The sequence below is a fragment of the Ips typographus genome, linkage group LG8 (assembly GCF_016097725.1).
Source record: "Ips typographus isolate SLU linkage group LG8, UJ_Ityp_2.0, whole genome shotgun sequence".
Taxonomy (NCBI): Eukaryota; Metazoa; Arthropoda; class Insecta; order Coleoptera; family Curculionidae; genus Ips; species Ips typographus.
The window spans coordinates 6717612-6741062 of record NC_138429.1 but is presented as its reverse complement, the minus strand read 5'-3'; the positions used below and the strand labels follow the sequence as shown (position 1 = coordinate 6741062).

At 35.2% G+C, this 23451-nt stretch overlaps 2 protein-coding genes across 15 annotated transcripts in view; one reads left to right on the top strand and one right to left on the bottom strand.

Annotated features, from left to right (window-relative positions):
• The window catches only part of tai (basic helix-loop-helix family member taiman), a 110570-nt gene extending 89576 nt beyond the window's left edge, over positions 1-20994 (top strand). For 9 of the 14 annotated variants that reach the window (XM_081985662.1, XM_081985654.1, XM_081985655.1 and 6 more), the window contains 11 exons: positions 8473-8730; positions 8972-9250; positions 9305-9631; positions 10934-11134; positions 11313-11495; positions 11623-11925; positions 14531-14738; positions 16272-16484; positions 17861-18049; positions 18452-18534; positions 19429-20994. In XM_081985662.1, coding sequence (XP_081841788.1) covers positions 8473-8730; positions 8972-9250; positions 9305-9631; positions 10934-11134; positions 11313-11495; positions 11623-11925; positions 14531-14738; positions 16272-16484; positions 17861-18049; positions 18452-18534; positions 19429-19509 — 2325 coding nt within the window. In that variant the 3' untranslated portion in view covers positions 19510-20994. The remainder of the gene's footprint in view (positions 1-8472; positions 8731-8971; positions 9251-9304; positions 9632-10933; positions 11135-11312; positions 11496-11622; positions 11926-14530; positions 14739-16271; positions 16485-17860; positions 18050-18451; positions 18535-19428) is intronic. The other 5 variants (XM_081985667.1, XM_081985668.1, XM_081985657.1 and 2 more) reach the window with 4 other exon arrangements.
• LOC145732784 (dystrophin-like) overlaps positions 20898-23451 on the bottom strand; it is a 75974-nt gene continuing 73420 nt past the window's right edge. Inside the window, exon 15 of the mRNA XM_081985278.1 lies at positions 20898-22102. The gene's annotated coding sequence lies outside the window, so the exon portion shown is untranslated. The remainder of the gene's footprint in view (positions 22103-23451) is intronic.

The window sequence follows — 23451 nt, the reverse complement described above, 5'->3', positions numbered from 1 at the left end:
CAGTGAAATTGTCGGTTTTAATTGCACGAGTGCATAAAAATTACCGATACTTTTGCATGAAAACTTGTTATCTCTTAACTGCATGAGTTTATTTTCATATCTATTTGGCTTTTAGAAAAAAATATGAAAACGACCGATTTATCTTTGCAGTTTGCAAAGATAATATATTCAATAGAAAACCGTACAAAACTTGGTACTTTTTGTCATACTTACAGTAATTATTTTCAAAAATTAAAAAATACGTTTATAATTTTTTTAATTGTTTTTTTTAAATATGAAAAATCATGGAATTTTTTTTTCTGGATGACATTCACTTTTTTTGACTTTTACATGATAGTGACAACATCATGTAAAAGTCATCATCAGTCATCGATTTCCTGGCAAATCGACCGATAGACACGCAAGACTGGCGTTTTCATGGATTTTTCGTAAATCCAACAGTTGTCGTCGAATGGTCGTGGTCAATTTTTGACTAGAATTTTTTCCTAATTGGTTTGAAAAATTTCATTTTCAGTTATGTAATTTGCAACAAATGTGATGCATATGATTGTTTCGCTACTCGATTTATTCGAAAAGCAGTTTACCGGAACTGAGGCCAATACATTTAGTTCGTTCAAGGCTGTACAAAATTCATTTTGCGTTTTACATTCAATCAGACACAAGACTAGTGATTTAAGTTTGTCGTGACTGCTTCCAGTTGTTACGATACCCACATAATGTGCGGTACCACCTTGTTTGTTATCATCGTAAAGATTCTAGGCCAAGGCGACGACGTCGCCCTCTGTTATCAACATTGCATCGTCGCCGTAGTTCTCGGGTAGGTTAGAGGAACGGAAAAAAAATACGGTACGACGATTCTCGGAACTCAGAAAACAAAAGACTGCTGCTGCCAATGCCGTCGTGGTGACGTAAGCGCGATTAATTTTCATGGTAAATGTCAGTTCCTCTTCGGATAACACATCGCCGACTGCAACGGCGATCGCGGATTGTTTTTGCGCTTTTCCTTATTTTTTTTTATTGTGACAGTACTGACACTAGGTACTGTAGTGTTTTATTAAGCAGTGTCAGCCAAAAAAAATCTTGATGTTAGTAAGTAACATTGTTGTGATGATTCATTTGTAATAAACGGCAGCCTGTTTGTACCCAGATTTAATGATTTCTAAACAGACCATTAAAGTAATCTCGCTTGGGAACTATTAGGAGAATGTGAACGTAACGATGTCTGTCGATAGTCACTTTAAATATTTGCGGTCCAAATCGGTTCCAACGCAAACCTACGTCGATTTATCTACACTTAGATTGGACAGTGTTTGTGTTTTGGACTGTATTATCAGACCCAAGATGATTTACAATATTATTTTACACTCTGATTATAAGTAAAACTTGCTTTGTATTAAGCCACTAATATCTTACGAGAGAACACTTTAAAAGATTTGTCCAACGATAGCCGTACCCTAATTATTTGTTGTGTTTCTTTGTAGTTTTTGAGAATGAAACTGGTTTGCATATCATCTACTATAAGAAAGGTTAGAAGAAGGAGAAGGGTTTAAGTATGCTAAATTCTTACTGTAGTAGTACTGTTTAACCCAGTTCTAGCAGTTAAAAACTATTTGTAGCACAGAAGCCAACACAACTCCTAGTTTATATGTCACTCCTTCCTTAGAAACTAAACTTAGTTTCATGTTCAATCCAGTAAGCAAACAATTTTTCACTGGTCAAAACTTGTTGAACCATTGCAGTTGATTGTGAAATATTGTCTAATGTTGTCTTTAACTAATGATGTCATATTTGTGGAAAAACTGTTTTACCAACGTGGAGTGATTTGATGACATGTTGCATGATTAGGAATGGCCACTGATTTATAATGGGGCAGTAAAAAGTTTGTGACATGATTATTATCATCCTGAAGATGAGATTTACTCAAATCTCCCTCACCTCCTAGTTGCATGATAATATTATCATAACTGGCATCAGATTCACCCTGACCATTTATTCTAATATCTAGTAAACAAAGAAAATTTAAATAAATAAGCTTGAATAAAAATTCTATAATAGGGATGCCAAGTTATTTTTAAGGTAAATAACTAAACCTATCTAACTTACTTTCTACTTAAAAATCCTGCTTCTAAATATATCATTGAAACTACAAATGTCTTTAATACAAAAAATTACAAACTACTTACAACTAATACTCTTCGTCAAAGAGTCCAAATTGTCCAAAATAAACCGTCAGTTGACCAATCTTCTTCTTTTCCGTTGAGGTGGATTTTTAACTGCAAAGGCTGTATCTCGGTAACAGCCGGGAGGCCTCTTCGGTTATCGATTTAACCACTTCTGGAATAGGTCCTCTATCACAATCTGCTCCATGTCATAACGTGGACTAGACGGTACAATTGCTGGTAGCACTCGGTATTACACCCAGTAACTTCCGTTTCGGAAGGAAAAAGCTTTCTAAGATCCCCTGATCTTCAATAATCTGATTTTTGCTCGAATTTTTTAGAAAACTGACTTTCCAGCTCTCATTAAAAGTCTCTCTTGACAATCAACAACCAAAAACAAAAAAAACCTTTTTTCCCACCTTCTACCTCCACGTACCACCTTTTTCACATCCTTTGAAGTTCATCAAGTAATACTGTTAATTTTCTTAATAACTACATACAATCCTACTAAAACTAATTATAATGGTAAACACTTGACATCCCTACAAAAATGTACCTTTTCTATAAATTAAATAAATAAATTTTCTTTATTTTCTTGAAAAAATCCTTATTTTCAATACATTTGAAAACTATGTCAAAATACACAAGAGAGATTGACTTAAATGATGAAATACAAGCCAGAAGTATTGAACAATAAGGAAATAATTGAAGAATAACTTGATCAAGTCAAGTTTTGTAGTTTTTAAAACTCCTGCTCCTGTCAGCTATATTTTTAGTTTGTAAATCAAGTTTTTCAAGTTACTTGCTTTTGGGTTCCGTCTCAGGAAAGTCTCCTCTCTCCTCTGGCAAGTAGCCTCCCAAAGGCTATTTGTCTTTCGTCTTGCCTGCAATGGATAATTTCCAGCATCAAACAAAAAGGCTCAAAGATTTTTTTATTTAACCAGAGAAGACATAAAAGGGCAATCACCACCCTACCGACAAGACATTGCCCCATCGGATACCACTTGTGAAGGATGAGAATAACTATGGTAGAAAACGTAGATTCTGTATTATAGAGACCAAAACCTTTGATATATTGTGCACATGTTCTACGCAATTCAGCAAGATGTTGAAGTATCTGAAATTGAAGGAGTGTAAACACTCATTTCAGGAAAGTCCTGGATTTTAAGTCTGGAACTCCTGGAAAAGAAGAGATATAAGTAGTCCCACCAAATCAACGTATTTTCTGCACTAATTTTACGAGAGGGAACTAACTTTTATTATAAATTCTAAGAAACTAGACAAACAGAAGTTTACAAAGCTACTCACGATAAAATCTAGCACTAAACCCACATTATTGAAAACTGTGGCTAAGTGTTGTTGACATGTACAACTATAGTCTATTTAAAAACTAGGAGGAGGGAATGAAGAAGACAAAAGTTACCAAACAAAATCCCTAGATTTGATTTATGAGTTTGAATGGCATAAGTTTGTTGATGATTTCGGATCCAAACGCGTTATAATCTAAAAATCAAATGACACCATAATTTTAAAATCACATGGTGGTCACGTGACTTTTGAAACATAACGCGTTTGGATCCGAAATAAGAAAACTAGAATAAACTATAGATCTTTCAGTATCATGAGGAAGCCAGAATTATACAAAAATCAAACTAAACTTGGTTGACGTCACAAATCTTTCTGTCAAACTTACTGTTCAAAAATGACGTATTGACGTACAGAAACATTTTGATAGCAATCCCATATTGCATTTTGATGGTTAGCCTCTGTTGGAATAAACTACTTAAGCACCAAGACAGCTGATGGTTTTCAACCTGATTTACTACATTTGTTAACACAGTTTGCCTCTTTTCTACGACAACTTCAATCAAAATGATGCAGACAAAATCCTTTTCAAAGAATAACAACAAAATGAACTTTACAACCATATTGAAGAACAGAATGGAAGTAAGAGGAAGTGTCTGTCACTGCTTTGGGTTCTTCCAAAATGAATATCTATTTCATTTTTTATTCTGCATGTAGCAAGTAGAAAAGTGGATATCGCAGTTGAGCTGTCCAGAAAAAATTAATCCTAAAACTCATTCTTTTGAAAACAAAGTTTTGGATTCTTATGGTTGATCACCTGATATCGTGCAAGTTGGAGTTTTCCTGTAATTTGCTCATGGAATGAAAGATGCAACAGTAACTTTAAATGGATTAGACGAAACAAAGTCTTCTTGGTGAATTAATACGCTACTTTTAGTTAAAGAAACAAAAGCGAATTCAGTTTTAAACTGTGCTAAACAAATACCAGCCAAAAATACTGCACAATCTATATTATACTTACCTCTACATAATCGCAGTTCGGTCAGGTCATGAACAAATATGTTTATACGAAAAGTGCAGTAAATAGATAATTTATCTAGCCGGTGTGCGTCGGTTATTATTACATTCCTTAATTTTAAGTCGTATTACGTCAAACGCATTGGCATTGTTCAATCAGATGCACAAAAGGGTGGTCCGAAAGATTTAGAACATCTGCCCTTTTCAATTCCACCCCGTAGCAAATTCTTTCCCGAACTGACTTGTTCTGTGTAAAAACTTGTTGCATTCGAACGGCCAAATTTAGGAGGGATGCTGTTCTCGCTACCTGCGCCCCTCTCGCACCGCCCTCGCCCCTAAGCAACCCTCGATACCCGGTGCAGTCACGTCTGAAGGTTTTTCTTCTAGAGCTTTGGCAAAGTGTACGTGAAAACGTGGGGTCCGTCATGTCGTAGCTTGTTGACCGAGGGTAGTTATCAGTTTAGCCGTTTTTGTGCGATTTACTTCAGTTTTTGTGCCCATTTTGTCTCTAAAATGGTGAGTTTTTTTCTGTTTTGTTAGCATATTGTTAATGGAGAAGTGGATTGAGTGACGTTTAAGTGGAACTAATAAGTCTTATCTGCGCGCAGGCCGCTTGCGTACCACAGTCGGACAGTACTACCATATTTTAAAAAAGATAATAATTTCAGTTTTGTGGTATTGTTTAGTCGAAACGCCAACGACGAACGCGATAAGAAAATTTACTTGGCTCGGCAGATGATAAGCTGTTTGGCGTTTTGTCACGCCCGTGTTTCATGCAGTTCGATGTGAAAAACGCGAAATCTTGGCGGGTTTTAAGGATTTCCGATCGTCCGGGATATTACTCTAATACTATGACGCTATTTCAGGGTCGGAATTTTCTCTTAAATCAAAAATCCCTAGCTGTGACAGTGTTTTGTGCGAAACTTTATCGTCATGTCAGTGTATAATATTCGCCCCATATACAGGAACGGAGATATTATTGTAAGTACCCCCAGAACTTGCTACCAGGGGTTGGTGAAATACTTTTTATTCAAATAATATCAACACTCGAATTTAGACATTTTTTTGCTCTACCTACTTATATCAATTATGTATAGCAAATTCTTACTTTCATCAGTTAAAAGCTTATCGGTCACAGAAATGATAAATGATTTTTTTTTTGTATAGCCGACAATATGCACTTAAATCCGATTTTCAAGTTTTGACAAAATATTTCGACCTGGTTCACAGTAAACGGTCGAAAACGTAAATCGAAAGGTCAACGGTTTATCTGCATTTTTGCAGACCTTCCAAAATTATATATAAGCCCATTTCATTGGTTATCCGTATAATAATCTACACTATATCAATCAACCACTAATTCAGATATACAAGTTAGTTTTTTTCGGGAATGCCCGGAAAGAAAACATTTCCTATCTTCTATAGTTTTTTAATATTAAATGATCAGTTTTTTGATCTGAAACGATTCTAAAAAAGTATTTATAACCTCCGTTTTTTAAATACCATTTTAGTTATTTCTAAAAAAAACCACTTGTCTGTCCAATTTTGTCTTGTATAATCAGCAATTCCAAAAACCCTTTAATCAAAATTATCGTCTATGCTGCACTATAATAAATATAAACAATTAACGTGACTCATCCTACCAATTTAAAAATCGTTATTAAAAAGCAGTATATACTTTCAGACAGCCATCCAAACCAGTATTTAATTAAAATCAGTCAATAACTTTCCTAGAAATATATTGCAAACGTGCATTTACCTCGACAATCCTGACGTAACATGTTATTTTCGGGATAATCAAAAGGTCAATAAACAGACCGTGATGGTTTATACCTTACGTTGTATTATATCAAAAAAAGTGAATTCTTATCAGCCGAATTTTGCGATGATCACACTAATAGGGTGCAATGACATTTTGACTAAATTGTCTATCCGGATTGCATTTGGTATTTATCTTTCTAATCTTGCACGTTATAACCGCAATATGTAAAGTAGTTTTGGTGGATTATTTTTATCTAACTGACCGCAACTTTCACACACAGAGAAGAAAATAGAACTGGTATGTGTCCGAAAACAAACATTGCGGAGTGCAAAAACATCGATAAGATAAGGTAAAACCTATAGATTTGAAAAGTATTGTTTTTCGCACAAAGGTGAAGTTTGATAAAAAAAATGTTAATGTCGTTGAACTCTTTACCATGCAAGTTCCTGGCAAGTCTACCAGGTGTATAGACGAGTAAGAGGGTCACAGCGAAAAATCTAACCCTTAAAACCTGTTTCAACCCTTTAGTGAGTGCAGTATTTACGTAAAACACAGCATTGTTCATAGTTTGTAATTAGTCAAACACAATCACAAACTAGACTCTACTAAAGACTGATTAACTAAAGTCATGCCCTTAACCTTCAATAATATAATTGGTTTATTGCTATATTAAAAGGTTTAGTTTTATAATGTATTGTTATTAGTACGCGATTGATTTTGATTTTGGGGGTAATCTGAATTTCAACAAATTTTATAATAAGCATGAAAATGTATCGTCGTCAAGTGCTTTCCGATTGTTGCCCTGTGAGTAAATGACACCTTTGGTTCATGATCCTCAATTGCTTAATAATCGGTAATTAGTCTTATCCATTTAAGCAGTCCTAAATAATTTATTACTAAATTCCGTGTAGATTAAGTTTCATAGTAGCGTTATAAGATAACACTTAACGAATAGTAATTGACAGTTATTTCCAGAAAGCCAAAAAATTTGGATATTTTCAAAATGCTGCTGTTCGTAAATGGGTCAATAAAATGACAGTTAACCCAATAAGTACATCATTAAAAAAATACTTACTCATAACACACATTAATTGTGAAATTAGCATTATTAATAGCTCGTTCAGTAATAAATTCTCAGAATCCGTCCTCATTCAGTTTATACAGTAATAGAGTTATAATATACGAGCCAACATTTTGCATCAGATAACAATTTAAAGTAAAATTTTTATTCAACACACCATCCAGCCAGTAGGTAACATACAAAAAATGTAGTTTTACTGCACTAGTGAGTAAAATTAGAAAATACGTTTTACAACATCTGCAAACTGTTGATTTACGATCAGTCACATCAGGTTACAGGTCATAGGTAAAAAAAAAAAACATTTAACACAATAGTTTATAATTTTAATTAGAACTTTATAATAATAATATTTTAAAATACGTTCTGTTTAAAGCTTGAACGTGACATTCGGTACATCAAAGTTATTAAAAGCACCTTCAACACTAATATTACACATCATATGCAGTTCTTGATTACATAAGAATGTCATAAAAATTGCCAACAATGTGAGATAATCACGAGACTTACGGCTTATTACATTAGTTTACAAAGTGTGACTAACAATGCATTTTAGAGATACAATAAATTTAATTGGCAAAAACTAAATTGAAAAAATATAAAATCGTAAAACTTAATGTATTGAACTTAGAGCAATATCTAACTTGTTTGTTTATAATAATAAAAATGGAAAATAACTATGCTAATTTTTAAACATCCTAGAAACTCACTAATTGAGTATTTTTACTTAAATTTTGGCTTGTTTTACTCACTTCACTTTGTATGTTTATTTACTAAAAGACCTAAAATCATTATTTGTGCCTATTTCTTTCTTAATACCCTCCAAAACTGTACTGAAGTTAAGAAACATATCAGTCATCAAACTTCTTCTTTCAACCCTCGTTTCCTAAATAACTATTAGATTGACTTTTAATGGAACATTAAACATTTATGCTTAACGTCTCTTAAAATAACACGTTACCTGCAATGTTTTTGCTATTTTGCCAAGACTTAAATCGGTTAATCAACCTTTTATTTAGATTACCCATCAGTAAAGTAAACATTACAGCTGGTTTCTTATTTATTACGTTGCACATTGTTTCCGGTATGTTGTACTAATTAAAGATAACAAGTGATTTTGAAAAAAACATATAATGTTGTGTATCTTGCAGCTCCTGAACGAGAAGAACGATGACGACATTGAAGCGAAAGCTGGCATGAAAAAGAGCCGTGAATTGCTGCAGGAATTATTGAAGAAAGGCAGTGAAGTTGATGACGAGAAGAAAAACGAGAATAATCCCCACGAGGACGCTCTTTTTAGAAATCTCGGATTTCCATCCGCTTCGCCCGGAGATGATCGTCGCGGTTCGAAGCGTTCCATCGATGAAAAGGACGAGCGGGATAGTAAACGAAGTAACAACGGCTCTCAGGTTAGTTTGAAAGTTCTTAGTAATTGTATTGTGTTAAAATGATAACATTTTTATAAACGCATCCGATAGAGGTTGTTATCTTCTGTAATATATTGCATGAATTGCTCAGTAATCGTTTTATCTTATTCACGTTTGTTTAATAAACATTTTGAGACTGCTTGCCGTACAGTTTGTCATTTTTTTGTAGCAATTTCAAGATTGTTGATTTATCTCCTTATACTATAAATATGTTAATGTACAGGTTTCGTCGTCTGGATCGTCTGAAAAGAGTGAAATTTACCAGAAAAACAAAATGTTGGCGTCATTACTGGAAAATCCTACGCCAACGCCCCCATCTATACCACCCATTCCGGCCAGCGTGATTTCTGCAACGCCGCAGGAAAAACTGCCGCGAGTTATCACCGATCCGGCGAAAATGATCAGCGGTTCGATGGGTCAAAATGGGCGTCACAACACTAGTCGAATGGGTCGACAACAATCCATTCATAGTTACCATAATGATAACAACAACTTCCACAATGTTTGTATAATTGTTAAGGTATAAGCATTCTCGCTGATTGGATTCTAATTCTAGCAACGTGGAATACCAAACAATATGTACAACAACCAATCGACCTCTACAACTGACAACACTTGTTCCGTGTGGGAGAATAACAACAACAAAGGAATGACTGCTGATCCTGACTTGTCCGACATTCTGGATACGGTGTTGGACTTTGTGCCTGATGGAAACGCTCTCCTTCAACTGGATTCAAACGAAGGCCAACACTCGTCCAACTGTTCTCAGTTGAGCGAAATGGCTGCCATCAAAACAATCCAGGATTCGTTGATGTTGTGCGAAAAGGCTGTGCCCTCTCCCAATGTTTCGTTACCGGCAAGACCACCAGCATACAATGCAAATGTAAGTGTGATGAGTTTTTTTTTGTCTTATACAGTGCGTTTTTTTTAACGCGCAACATAGGATTTTACGTGTTAAATTTTTAAGCCCATGTTAGACCATGTTATTTTGGAACTACAAGTATAAAACTTGACGGGTGGCTGTTTCGTACCCTGAAGCTTAAGTAAGTTTACCAATTCGGTCTAAAAAGTGTTAAAAAGCTTGCAATAAATCATCTTTTTCCGAAAAGGTTTTATCGTTTCATACTCCCTGTATGCATTGTTGTTCTTTGTTGTTTTTGATACTGGCACGGCAGGTAGCAGGTAAAATTTGGCGTAGAAAGTAAAACAGGGTGATCATTAACTTTATATCAAGAAAGTTAAGAACAAAAGAAGTATTTTTATAAGTGAATTGTTCAAAGTGACCTCCGTTTGAAGCCAAACAGTATTCCAAAAAATCATAAAATGCGCTTTTGACATTCAAAAGATGTCGGGTTGTGATGCAGTCAAAACATGTCACTTTACCTGTTACCTGCCCTGCCAGTATAAAAACAACAAGGAACAACAATGCATACAGGGAGTATGGAACGATAAAATCTTTTCGAAAAAAAATGATTTTTTTCCAGTTTTTAATCACTGTTTAGACCAAATTGGTAGACTTACTTAAGCTTCAGGGTACTAAAGACACACCCGTCAAGTTATAGACTTGCAGTTCCAAAATAAAATGGTCTAACATGGGCTTAAAAATTTAACACGTAAAAAAAAACGCACTGTATAGTTAAAATTTTACCCTTTGAGAATAACGTCAAGCAGGTGAAAAAACACGCATGTCTGGTATTAGATCACAAATTTTAACCTACAAATGCTTTGAAAAATTAGTGCGTTCGGAAGTGACTGATGATCAAGTGCCTTGAAAATCACATGATCATCTTCTACTCCTAATAACATAATATATTATTAATGTTTATTGATTTTGTGCTATGTTATTGTGCTTTGCACAATAAGGCGAAAATAGTAATTTGACATACCAACATTATCAATTTTTTTGTTTTTCATAAAAGCGGTTATTTTGGTTTTACTGACCGACATTTTCTTAGAAATCATCAACTGGGATAACATCTAAAAAATGTTCCTTTTCGTATTCCAAAAAAAGCAGCACATTTAGAATTAGTATTTGGGCTTGCTCATTGTAGTGCAGCATTTATATCAAAGTGACATTGTTTATTTCATATGTTTGATATGCGAGAAACAGAGATGTAAAAAGATGACGTCATTCTCAAAAGGTAAAAATCCAACTATATCAATAATTTAAATATATTTGGTACAGTTGTCGTCCCAAAACAATTTGGGCTACCCGCCTCCCCCAAACTATCCTCCGATGAAGTATCCACGATCAATCGGTGGCAATCGTAGCGGTAACGTGCCTCCTCAATACGTTGGCAATGTTAACGCTCAACAATTGCTAATTGAGCAACAGCGAAAATTACAGAAAGTGGAAGAGCAGAAACGACGTCTTTTGCAGCAACAGGTATGGTTTTAATTTATTTGCTAAAAATAAAGCGCTAAATTTTGAGTCACTCTGAAATCCAAATATATCAACTGGAAAATGATCTCGTGCCTGGTCAGTTTGTTGTCGTTTTCTGTTGTAACTTGTAACAAATATGGCGTATATTTAAAATTTGATTAACAATTATTGGACGTTTCAGAAGCAGCAACAGCTTTTGATTCCGTCCAACGTTACCGCGGCCGAGATCAGCTCCATTCAAAACATCGACAATTTACTGAACAACACAGTAGCGCCCAACGTAACCTTGCAACGCTCCAACAGCGTTCCGGAGTCGCAACTGTCGCCCAACTTCGCCACTGGCCAGTTACAGGGCTCGAATTCTGTAAGGGTCCATCTCTTACCTAAAATATTAAGATTCATCATGTTTTTTTGCTGTTAAATGGGAAAAAAAACATAATGAATGTAGGTACTTTTTTCGGGTCGAGAGGTAACTTGAGGTATTGATGTAGATGAACCAAACCAACCAAAGAGGAGCTCACCAACAGCCCAACCAAACTCAACCGTACTCGCCTCATTCTCAAATGCAATCCCCTCTCGGACAGCAAAGTTTCCAGACTCCAAATGCACCTTCGGGGCCGTACAATCAGCAGAGATTGTCACCGCAGGCCCAATTTAACTCACAACTGTCGCCCAGACAAACCTACATCACTCAAGTGAGTAGTGGGGGAGGAGGAGGCGGTGCATCATGGGCGCAACAACAGCAACAGCAACGATTGACTGTGCAAAATCCTATGCTAAATGCTCAATTGACCGTAAGTATTTGTGTTGATCAAAAATCCCAAATTGCACCGTAATGTTTTTAAGTCAAAGTTAAAAACGTTTATTATTATTAGCGTTCAATAAATGTTACAGTGCAAACGGGGTGAGTATGCTATTGGATCATTCATTCACCCATCCATTTTGTGTTCCTTTAAGATTTTTCTTTTCATTATAAAGGACAGCCTTAGTGACCAAGTTAGTGTAATTTGTACAAAGCATTTATTTTACTTAAGTAGGGCAGAAGGAAAGAACACTTTTGGATTTTTGAAGGTTTATGTGAAAGGTAATACATGGGTCGTTTTGCCCAAAATCATATTTCACAAGGGTTCTTTTTGCAGAACCAGCCAATCTTATAACTTTGTTAATACCGCATTCTATAGTATTGCCAGGGGCTTTTAAATACCATGAAAACTTCTCAATAACTCATTATAAATACTAAATGCGTCTATACAGGGTGGTCCAGTTTTAAGTGTCAATAATTCACCATTTGATAGCCAATCAAAAAATAAGTTTACTTGCATTGTGTCATTTTTCTGAAAAACGTTTCGTAAGGAAGATACAGTCCTCCAAATTTCCATTTAAAAAATCGTTTTATAGTTTAAAACTGAACATTCAAGACTTGTGAAAGTCCAAATTTGTACTGAGTAGTCTAGAAACTTTTTTACTACTAGGAATGGTCTTATAATTCGTTTTCTCAGACTGCCATCCTGGCTGAGTGTCTGAAACTGGCATTCAAGAACTAAAAAAAGTCCGGAAATCAAGACAAAGATTGTATTGTGCATGAAACTCATTTTTTACTAATAAAAGTTGACTTTTAATGCTAGAACTGACTTTACTTGGACTAAAGAGAGTCCAAAAGTATATTTTCAAGACTTTAATTGGTGTACAACTTAATTTTCTGGACTGGACAACAAGTCTAGAAGTAAATTTTTATTTCTAAAAATTAGTTCTCAAGACTATTATTGTAGCATTTGGTACCAACATTTTTTACTTACTGAAGAAATTTGACTTGGAAATAGTCTTAACTCGATTTTTCAGTCTTAAAAAGCACTAAAAACAGTCTAAATTTCTTAGAGATGCTACAATTTATTGCCCCTATGAGTGTAGAAGTCAATTTAATAGTGAAGAAGCTTGAAATAACATTTTCAAGATTATGGTCAGTGGACAAACTGGCTTTTAGGCCTGATAAGTCAAAAACTTTGTAAAGATAGTCTTGAAACTCGATTTGAGGCACTGAAAACCGCCTTAAAACCCTAAAAACAGTCTAGTTTATTAAGAAATACCCGAATTTTTAGCACTGAGGTGTCTAGAAGTCGATTTAATAGAGACAAAGCTTGGAATGCCATTTTAAGTCTTTGAAGAATGTAAAAATTGTTTTTTAAGTATGTCAATAACTTGGTAAAGATAGTTTTGAAACTCGATTTTCCAAGCTGAAAACAGTTTTGAAGCACTAAAAATAGTCCAGAATTCGAAGAAAATGAAAAGCAAAGTAAAAAGCACGAAAAGTTCGTTTTCAAGACAATTTTTATGAATCTAATGTCAATGTCTTGCATCTAAGACTATTTTCAAGACTAAAGTATTGAAATTTGTCAAATCATGAAAACTTATTTCAAATGCAAATTTTAAGCTTCTGTCACTTTTCATTAGTTCAGTCACATTTTGGGGTTCAAGTCAATTTTTAAGGCTTAAATGTATGAATTTGTAGTAACAAATTCTTGAAAAAGCACTTAGTTTTTATGTCTACAAGTAAATTTTCAGTATTAAAGTCTCGCGATTTGCATGAAAAGTCAATTTTCAAAACTAAAGTCTTTTAGTTTGTCTGGAAACTATGAAAACTGGCTACAATAATATTTTTTAAACTTAAGTGAATTTTCCGTTTCCAATTTTTAAGTTGGGTTGGGTTAGTTTTGGGTCTTTGACCGTAATAACGTGTAATAAAATGCTTGTTCCAAATTTGATTAATATTCCAACGGTCTGACAGTTATGACAAAAAAAAACGATTTTTTAAACAGAAATTTGAAGGACTGTATTTTCCTTAGGAAGCACTTTTCAGGAAAATGACATAATGAATGTCAACCTATTTTTTAATTGGCTATGGATTGGTGAATTATTGACATTTAAAACTGTAGAATCATTTTAAAATTACGAGTTGTATTTAGTAAATTAGTATCACTTTAGAAATGAACCAGATGCCTCTAAAAACTACAAAAACTGTCAAAGAAATATAGTATTGCCAGGGATACCTTGAGAACCTTTCAATCTTAAACACCTTCGAGAATCGTTTTAATATTAACAGATACTTGTAAAATCATTTTGAAAACGTCTGATGGGTTTATATACTAAGATTGACATCAACGCATCATGAAGAAACGAAAATTACCGGGCATAACTGAATGATTTTCAGATATGGTCAATACTCGAAATTTGTCAAAACACATTTTGATATCGGTACTACTTTAAGTCTTCTAGGAATAGTTTTAGATAGAAAAACTATTCATTCACTAAAAATATATGATTCATTCCATCATTGTGATTCATTCCTATCGAAAAAACCGTAGTTCCGTCCTCTACCAGCAGAATTTCTATCTCTTTCTCTAGGGGGCTCTAACTGGACGGGGCAATTTTCAGAGACCAACCGGCCAACAGCAACAGGCGGCCGCGCAGGCCCAACAGAGACACTCGCCGTTTGGGGGCGGAGCAGATCAATTCACTGCCCCCGCGTCTCCAACCGCCTTCAATCATCAGTCGCAATATCTGAGATTGCAAAGGGCCAACAGCGTACCGAATTCCGCCACTCAAATGCCAGGTAAATTGTTCGTTTTATTTGGTTTTGAATTTAGATTAGATGTGACTTTGTAGAGAGCACTTTACCGTTATCGACCTTTGACCGAAATTGTCGATCACGGTATAGTACGATCCACTGTTCGCATTTTGTATCATAAGTTTTTCTTATTCGAATTTATTTGGTGACCAGTTAATTGAGTGACACCTTTTAAGAATTACATTCAAAGTTGTTAACCGTAAAAAAGTAATTCTTAGCTGGTATAGTTAAACGTAATACAAATATTAGTTAACTTTTTGGCGTTTTGTGTGTACAATGTGGCTGAAAAGTTGGTGTTACTAAGTCCAAACCAGGACAAATAGCGGTTATGTCATTATCTTAGTTTCTTGTCAGTTACAGTCATCCCCTTCCACATTGAATAATTCAGTAAATCTTATCCTTATCTGAACATATTTGAAAACTTTGTGAAATAGCAATATTCAATTATTCATATTCAGAACTTGCCAGTTGCTTCCTGAGAGATAAAAGATTGTAGCATAACATTGATAAACCCGAGGATGATGTAACCGTCATTTATGAATAATCACTTTTAATTTTATGAATGAAATTTAATTTAGCATATTCTGTACTTCTGGATACATGGAAGATTGCTGAGCTTAGTAAGTCCTAGTCCTAGTAAAGTTAGTTTTTTGACAATATGATCATAAATAAACTTAAATAATGGTTAGTATACTTATGAAAAATAATGATTCTTAAAAAAACTTAACTACTACTTTTTTATCGTTATCCACTTAAAGACAAATACCAATTTTGTCTGCCAATCAACCACATTGTATACGCAAGACTCATTAATACTGCTGTTTCACGATTTAGAAAGCATGATTTTAAACATATTACGCTGAAAATTAATCGATTCTTGTAGATAATGTTCGATTAGAGAAGCCTCCGGTGGTTTACGAAATAATACTGTCGAATGCATGTTAGTTTTCTTTTTCTTGTATTTTCCTCAATGATATTATTGTGTCTGTTTTTTCTTTTAATCTATCATCTTGTATAGAAACGTTCAAGTGTCAACAAATCAGTAAGTTGCACTTATAAGTCCTGCTACGTGATTTTCTTGTAACTATGTTTTCAGTGTATCACTTGAAACTCTACGTACAGGACGTTATTGGATGGTTGAAGAATAAATAATAATCCATTAGCCTAATTTAGCGCGTGGCATGTGGTAATGAAAATTATTCCAATCAGTTTACATATTTAACAGTTTATAGTAGATCGGCTCGGTTGAGGTTCTGGATTGGTAGATTAGTCGCATTAATGCATCTTTTGCAGCTACTATAACAATAATATTTATTTTATGAAACCAAAAAAACACTCAAAAAGTCTACAGTCGCTCCAAATACTAACCATAAGTAAACACAAACCCCCGTCGGTCGCCAACTCATTGAGGAAACTACAACTTTTCAACATTTTCCGGCGTGAGAGAAACAAAAAAAAAACCACTAGGACGAGTTGGGTTGCGTCCATTTTTTTTTAAAGCGCCCACTCCTGTTACAGGTGGGCTGGGTTCGCCCAGATCGTATCCTAACCAAGCCCCTCCACATTACCCCACCAATCCTCTACAGTCCATTCCCCCCTCGTCCATGATGTACCCCAATCAACAAGACGCGTCGCCCTATAACTGTTACGAGCCGCAGCCGCAACAGCCAACGCTGACCGGTTACGAACGCAGGGCAAGTGCGCCCTCTGCGCAACAACACCTGCAGCCCGGTAAGTGACCAATCGGAACGCCAATGGGGGCGTGGTACGCATTGTCATCTGTCTGTGGCCGGCTCACTTCTCGCGCAACTACCATTGACGTATTAAATATGGACGAACTCCCATCAGTTCCATAGCAAGCGTGCGAACTTAGGGTGGAGCGAGAGAGAAACAAGTACGGGCAGCCTACTTCTTTCTCTAGCACCTTGCAGGTATGGGATGATGATGGATTTTATAAATCATTTGAAAAATTAGCAATTTTGTGGACTATTTCAACTTTGCATAATCCCATACCTGTGAAACTGAAAGTCTGTCTATAACCGCGTCCATTTCAATAATATGTCAATGGCAATTACACATACATAACCTATTATTATTATGGAACTGCTCTTTGGTAGGTATCTAACATGTGAACAAAAAAATGAACAGTTTTCTATAATAATAGGTACTCTGTGGTGGTAAAGTTGCTGAGGAGGGGAGATAATTGTTCCGTTTCATTATGTTGTTTCATTCACCTCATATCACCGTTCATCACCCGCACCGTGGTGCCGTTATTTTGTGTACCTAATCACGCTGTTTGTACGCCTTTAATCGTTGCCTTGACGTGTTCAGGTCGGTCTTGTCAACTCACCAAAGCGTTGTTGTTATATTGTTGTTGTCTCTGTTTCATATATGTGGACTTATATAAAATTGGCGGGCTCTCTATGTCGGGTTTGCTGTTACACGGATAATACATGTTTAGTAGTGCTAGCACGTTTTTGGTTACTTTGATACGTAGTTTATGCTTACATATTAGTTTTTACTGCATGTTGTACATAGTTCAATTGTTGACACCGACAAAGTTGTTGGTGACTCTTGTCATGACTGACAAAGTGATTATGCCAAATGATGATAGTTGAGAAATTTGGTTGCTTGACTGCCATTATTGAAATAATTTTGAATGTGGCAAATAAAAAAAAGCAAACGTCACATTCAAAACATTTGCCTTGTTTTACATTGTTCATTATTGTAATAGTCCTACACAAAACGGTAAAAGAAAACATTTACAGGTATTGTAAATTTTAAATTATCCATATATTCATCACTAAGAGAGAAAAAAATCAATCTTCTAGATCGGCGTTTCTTGATCTTATTTGATAAGTGGGATCTTTACTTTAATGACAGAATTCCTGTTATGTTTTGTTTTAATGGTAAAGAGTTCAGTTAAACTTCTGGCTAACTAAACCTAATTCTGTTTCTTTATTGTTCTGATTATTTGGTTTGAAATCTCTCCATTTTGTATAATCAATTTGTCAACACCATCCGTTCACTTAAAATACAATTTCAAAGCCATTTCCTAAAAAGAAATCTTTTGGAATCAACTGATGGTGAGTTTTTGGCGTCAACAGGTGTCGCTGGCAACAATCCTACCTCGGAATTCGTGAGACAGGAACTTCGCGCCGTAGTGGGCGCTAGAACTGCGCAAGCCCAACCTGCCACGTCACAACGATCGCTTTCGACAGCAGCTCAACAGCTACAGCAACAGCTCGGCCAAGCTGACCTAGAGTCTTTGGGTATCACCTTTGAAATGCCTTCCGGTAAGTACTGTCGTTTTTCTCCATTCTGGGACACTATAGGGTGTATATAACTTTTCATTATTTTTTTTATGAATAACTTATTATTACTAACATACGGTGCACCACTGCATTTCTCTCAATGGGGACTACTTGTATACACTTTAATTAACATCAAGTAGGCTTCGGGAGTTTTTAACGATTAAATGTGGATACAGTCAGTATTTATGTCAAAAATTACTTTAAAATTATAAGTAGACACTGACTACAACTAGAAAAGTTGAAATCTTGTTGGAGTGACTAAAATGATTTTTCGGAGAGCATTTTTTACTTGAACAACAACACCTCTCTCACAAATAAAAGGTGGTGGTGGAAAAAAATGCTCTCCGAAGGAATAACGTACAATGACGTCATTGTTGCGTGCAGGTGCAAGCGATAGCCCAAAACTTTGGGGCGCGATGGGGTCAGATATGGGCTCAATGTCTCCTCCGCAGCCGGCCACTTCCAGGGTAAGCCACACACGCTCCTTCCCCCTCAATTTTCCTCTCAATCCTTACTTTGATCAGTAATTTTACGTCAGTAAAATTATCAAAGAAAAGACGAGAAAAGTACTGTTCAAAGTTAATACAGCTTGGTTTGCTTGTTCGTCATTCCGACTAACATTTGGTGGAATACAGAAAGTTACAAACGTTTTTTTTGTATCTCTCTGTTAAATTAATAATAAGCTAATTAGTACATTTTTCATATAAATCAAGTCTTACTTTTTAGTTAATGCAATTTAATCTAGAATTAGTGTCTAAAAGGGTCATAAAACAGGCAAAATGATGAAGTCGGTAAAACTCAGTAAATTTAACCAACTTAAGTGTGTTCAAAGCTTAATAAATAATAAACCAAACGTTTTTGATGAATTACGCTGTATGATGTATAAAAGTACACATTTACGTTTGTGTTTTGCCTGTACTTGCTCTCTTAATCTTACAAAGACAATCTCTTAATGATTGTCTTTGTAGCACTGTGCCAATTCAATAAGCAAAAGGTATATCTTTAAAATGTCAATGATTCAAATTGTCTTCCTACACATACATTACTGCAAAATAGTTGACGCTACAGTACAAATTTTAGTGTTTCACCAAACATACCTATATCTAATTACTTTTCACCAACAATATGTTTCCAAAACAGCCTATTTGTCAATAATTCAACTTTCGTTACTTTTATACTACTTCATACATTGTACATACATTCTTCCCTGTGACATCCTTCAGTCATTAACTGTAAATAATGCATGCACCGGCAATATATTTTTTTGGATAAAAATGTCTGCTTTTCAGACCTTCCCAATCCTTTACCTGCTACTCCTAACAAATTGAAAACATGTTTTTTTTAATATTCTTGTTCTACAGAATTCTATGGAGGAAGGCCGGGCAGGTGATCACACCAAAACGTCGCTGCTCCAACAGCTCCTTTCGGACCAGAGTAAATAAAGCAAACATCACGCTCGGCTTAACATTTAAACCAAACACGTGTTTTAGAAAGAATCTGTCTTAATTGTAATAACTGTTATTCTTAAGAGCCCATCTTATCCTTTCTAGTTACTACTATCTGTCTGTTTGTCTGTCTGTCTCTGTAGTATATAAATGTGAACCAAAGATTTGTCGTCGTATAGAACCGATTATGTCGTGGACCGATCGTATTTTGCTCACTGTGTACATATACTGTATGACTATTATTATTATTGATGGTGACAGAATCGGCTAAGACACTTGTTACTAGTTTGAAATTTCAATAATTAGGGCGGTCACTTGGTTAATCACCTCAACAACTCAACATAGTTAACCTTATTAACTGCTTAATTTGGTAAATTGTTTACCGAAATTTCTTGTTAATTACACAGGAAGAACTTTCAGCTTTCTTCCTAAGAGAAAAAAAAAATGTAAATAAACTAAAATACGTTGTTGCATATGAGTGTTCAGAGTTAATGTACAAAAATCTCCCAATAATTATTAAACTAGAAGTAACTGATTTTATCTCGCACTTCCTTTATACAAAGTTCACTGGTCATTTATAGGTTGTTCACAATCTTATTGGATCCAAAAAGGATTTAAAAAAAATCGTGAACAAACTAGTCACCAAAATGAGTGTTTTTGAGATAAACTGCATCTTTTAACTGTTCGACTACTTTGAATGCATGCAACAATGTAAATAATTATAACATTCTTGGTCAGAGATAAAGAGAAAAGGAAAATATAATTCTACTCTAGGTACCTCAAATCTGTAAGGCGCAGTTGCCGCTTGACAAAGCAAAGAGCAACAGCGCCCTCATAAGTACCGCAGGCTGTAATCTAGACAGGTTAGCTGTATCGAAAGTGCATTACTACTATTTGCTTGTTGTATAATATGTTTTGGTTGCGCGCGGGTGGTGTGTGCAGGCCACGGGTGCAATTGTACATAATTTTAGACATGTTAATGCCTGTGTATATTATTCTATTTTATTACTGGACTTGTTCTGTGAAGAAGTGAAAAGTGTGCGTCCTGCGGGGGATATTCGTCTGATTTGTTCTAATTTAAAGCGGAAAAGTGAATTATTTAGGACAATTCAGGCGGACGTCCTCGACCCTCCCCCCACAACCGTTTTGAAAATAGTAACTGTTAATATTTTATACATAATTTAAAGTATGTTATTTGAATGAGTCGTTTTTGTTGGACATTGTGATAGGCATGCGCCATGTTACTGTTGCTAGGTCGATCCTAGAGATTATTTTTTAGTCGATAGAGTTCGTACTTCGATTGTATTTGTCAATTAATTACTCCCCCCTCCTCAACCGCAAAACCGTTTTAAAAAGTTTATGAATGAACAAATTGACAGACGAAAGGAAAAAAAAGCATTATTTAATTACACACAGATATTTTTTGTACATTATTGGAGTTTTGAAATATATATTAAATAAAACGAATTAAAATATACAACATGTTTGTGTTTTATTCCACTTTGTCAAAATATTATCGTAGAGCACTGATAAGGAGCCGCTTTAAATCGTGTATCCTATCAAAATCACGTCAAAATAATAATTAAAGTAAACATCAAGTGATTTGCGTTTATATCGATTAAACGTGTTTATCCATCTCATTTGTATGCGTACCTGGTGTATATCGTCCTAATTTTCATGCGAGTATTGTAGTAGTTGCAGTTTTTGTCCTGACATAAATAAACAAGACCAGATCATGAATGTCTTAATTAGTGTATGTTGCTTTACACCCAAAAAAAGTCAAATACACAATGCCAAAATAAGAATTATAAACTAATGAAATGCTTTGCTTGATGGCAACATTCAAAATATTTCAAGTCAGAATTCAGTTAATAAGCATAACATATTTTTTTTCGCGCATTGCCATATTTGACCGCGTAAAACCAGTGGTATTCTCGCCTTCCTGGCCACCTATTTGGGAATGCTATTTCAAGATACTGCCGGACGTTTACTTGGTAATGAGATGGTGTTCCATCTACGGTCCATGTTATTGAGACCGCATTCCCTTATTGTGCACTATGAGCTTACTTAAATATTTCAGGTTTACCACTATTTCTACCCCTGGGAAGTTTGAACTTTAACCATCAAAATGCGTTCCAATACGATATACTATTGATTCCGAGATTTCTACTGACTGTACAAACTTTTGTAGTGTTTTTTCAGGTTATCGGTTAGAAAATGTAATGAGGATTTCAAAAATGGGCTTAAAACAATCATTTTTTTACTCCAAGTGGGGGTTTTACAGGCGATTTTGTTCCTGACTAAACTGTGTTCAAATTTCATCACAATTTCAACTGATTGACTGAACAAACTCAAAAACGGTAAAAGTTATAAAAAAATTTCAAGAGACCAAAAATGTTCTTAATCAACTCGTTAACCCAACACCGTAAGTTTGTAGGACCGTTTTTGCTGCCAGTATACAGGGTGTACAAGAAAAGTATGGTGGTTCACTATTTTTGTCACCCTGTACACAATTTTTAAGATATAATGTTTTACTCTACACAACTGGAAAGAGGAGCTCAAAACGGTTCTTTAAAGTGGTTGAACCGCCCTGAAATCCAAAAAATAACTGAATTACAGGGTGTTGAAATTTTAAACCACATTTTCAACTAATTTGAAAATTTGTGGCATCAAACCAGTTTTTGCTAAATAACTCAAAAACGGTGAAATCCTTGGGAGTCTTAGACCGCATTCGTTTTCACACTCCATGGAGCTGGCAACATTCAAAATATTTCAAGTCAGAATTCAGTTAATAAGCATAACATATTTTTTTTCGCGCATTGCCCTATTTGACCGCGTAAAACCAGTGGTATTCTCGCCTTCCTAGCCACCTATTTGAGAATGCTATTTCAAGATACTGCCGGACGTTTACTTGGTAATGAGATGGTGTTCCATCTACGGTCCATGTTATTGAGACCGCATTCCATTATTGTGCACTATGAGCTTACAAATATTTCAGTTTTACCACTATTTCTACCCCTGGGAAGTTTCAACTTTAACCATCAAAATGCGTTCCAATACGATAAACGATTGATTCCGACAATTTCTACTGACTATCCAAAATTTTGTAGTGTTTTTTCAGGTTATCGGTTAGGAAATTTAATGAGGATTTCAAAAATGGGCTTAAAACAATCATTTTCTTACTCCAAGTGGGGGTTTTACAGGCGATTTTGTTCCTGACTAAACTGTGTTCAAATTTCATCACAATTTCAACTGACTAAACAAACTCAAAAACGGTAAAAGTTACAAAAAAATGTCAAGAGACCAAAAATGTTCTTAATCAACTCCTTAACCCAACACCGTAAGTTTGCAGGACCGTTTTTGCTGCCAGTATACAGGGTGTACAAGAAAAGTATGGTGGTTCACTATTTTTGTCACCCTGTATATAATTTTTAAGATAGACTGTTTTACTCCACTGCAAATAGGAGCTCAAAACGATTCGTTTAAGTGGTTGAACCGCCCTGAAATCCAAAAAATAACTGAATTACAGGGTGTTGAAATTTTAAACCACATTTTCAACTGATTTGAAAATTTGTGGCATCAAACCAGTTTTTGCTAAATAACTCAGAAACGATGAAATCCCTGGGAATCTTAGGCCGCATTCGTTTTCACACTCCATGGAGCGAGCAGAGCGAATGTAACGTCACAATGACGTAATTTGACAGTTGGTCAAATTATGGTTTCGCTAAATTACGTCATCTTGACGTCAAAAACGCTCTGCTCCATGGAGCTTGAAAACGAATGGGGCCTTACAGTCCGTCAGTGCCGCTACTATACAGGAGGGGGGGATTTATGACTTTTCAAATTAATGACAGCCATAACAGGAAAATTATATCCTTCAAGCAAAATTCAATTAAAAATATTGGTAAATTTTCCTGTCACACTGAATTTTACTTTTCC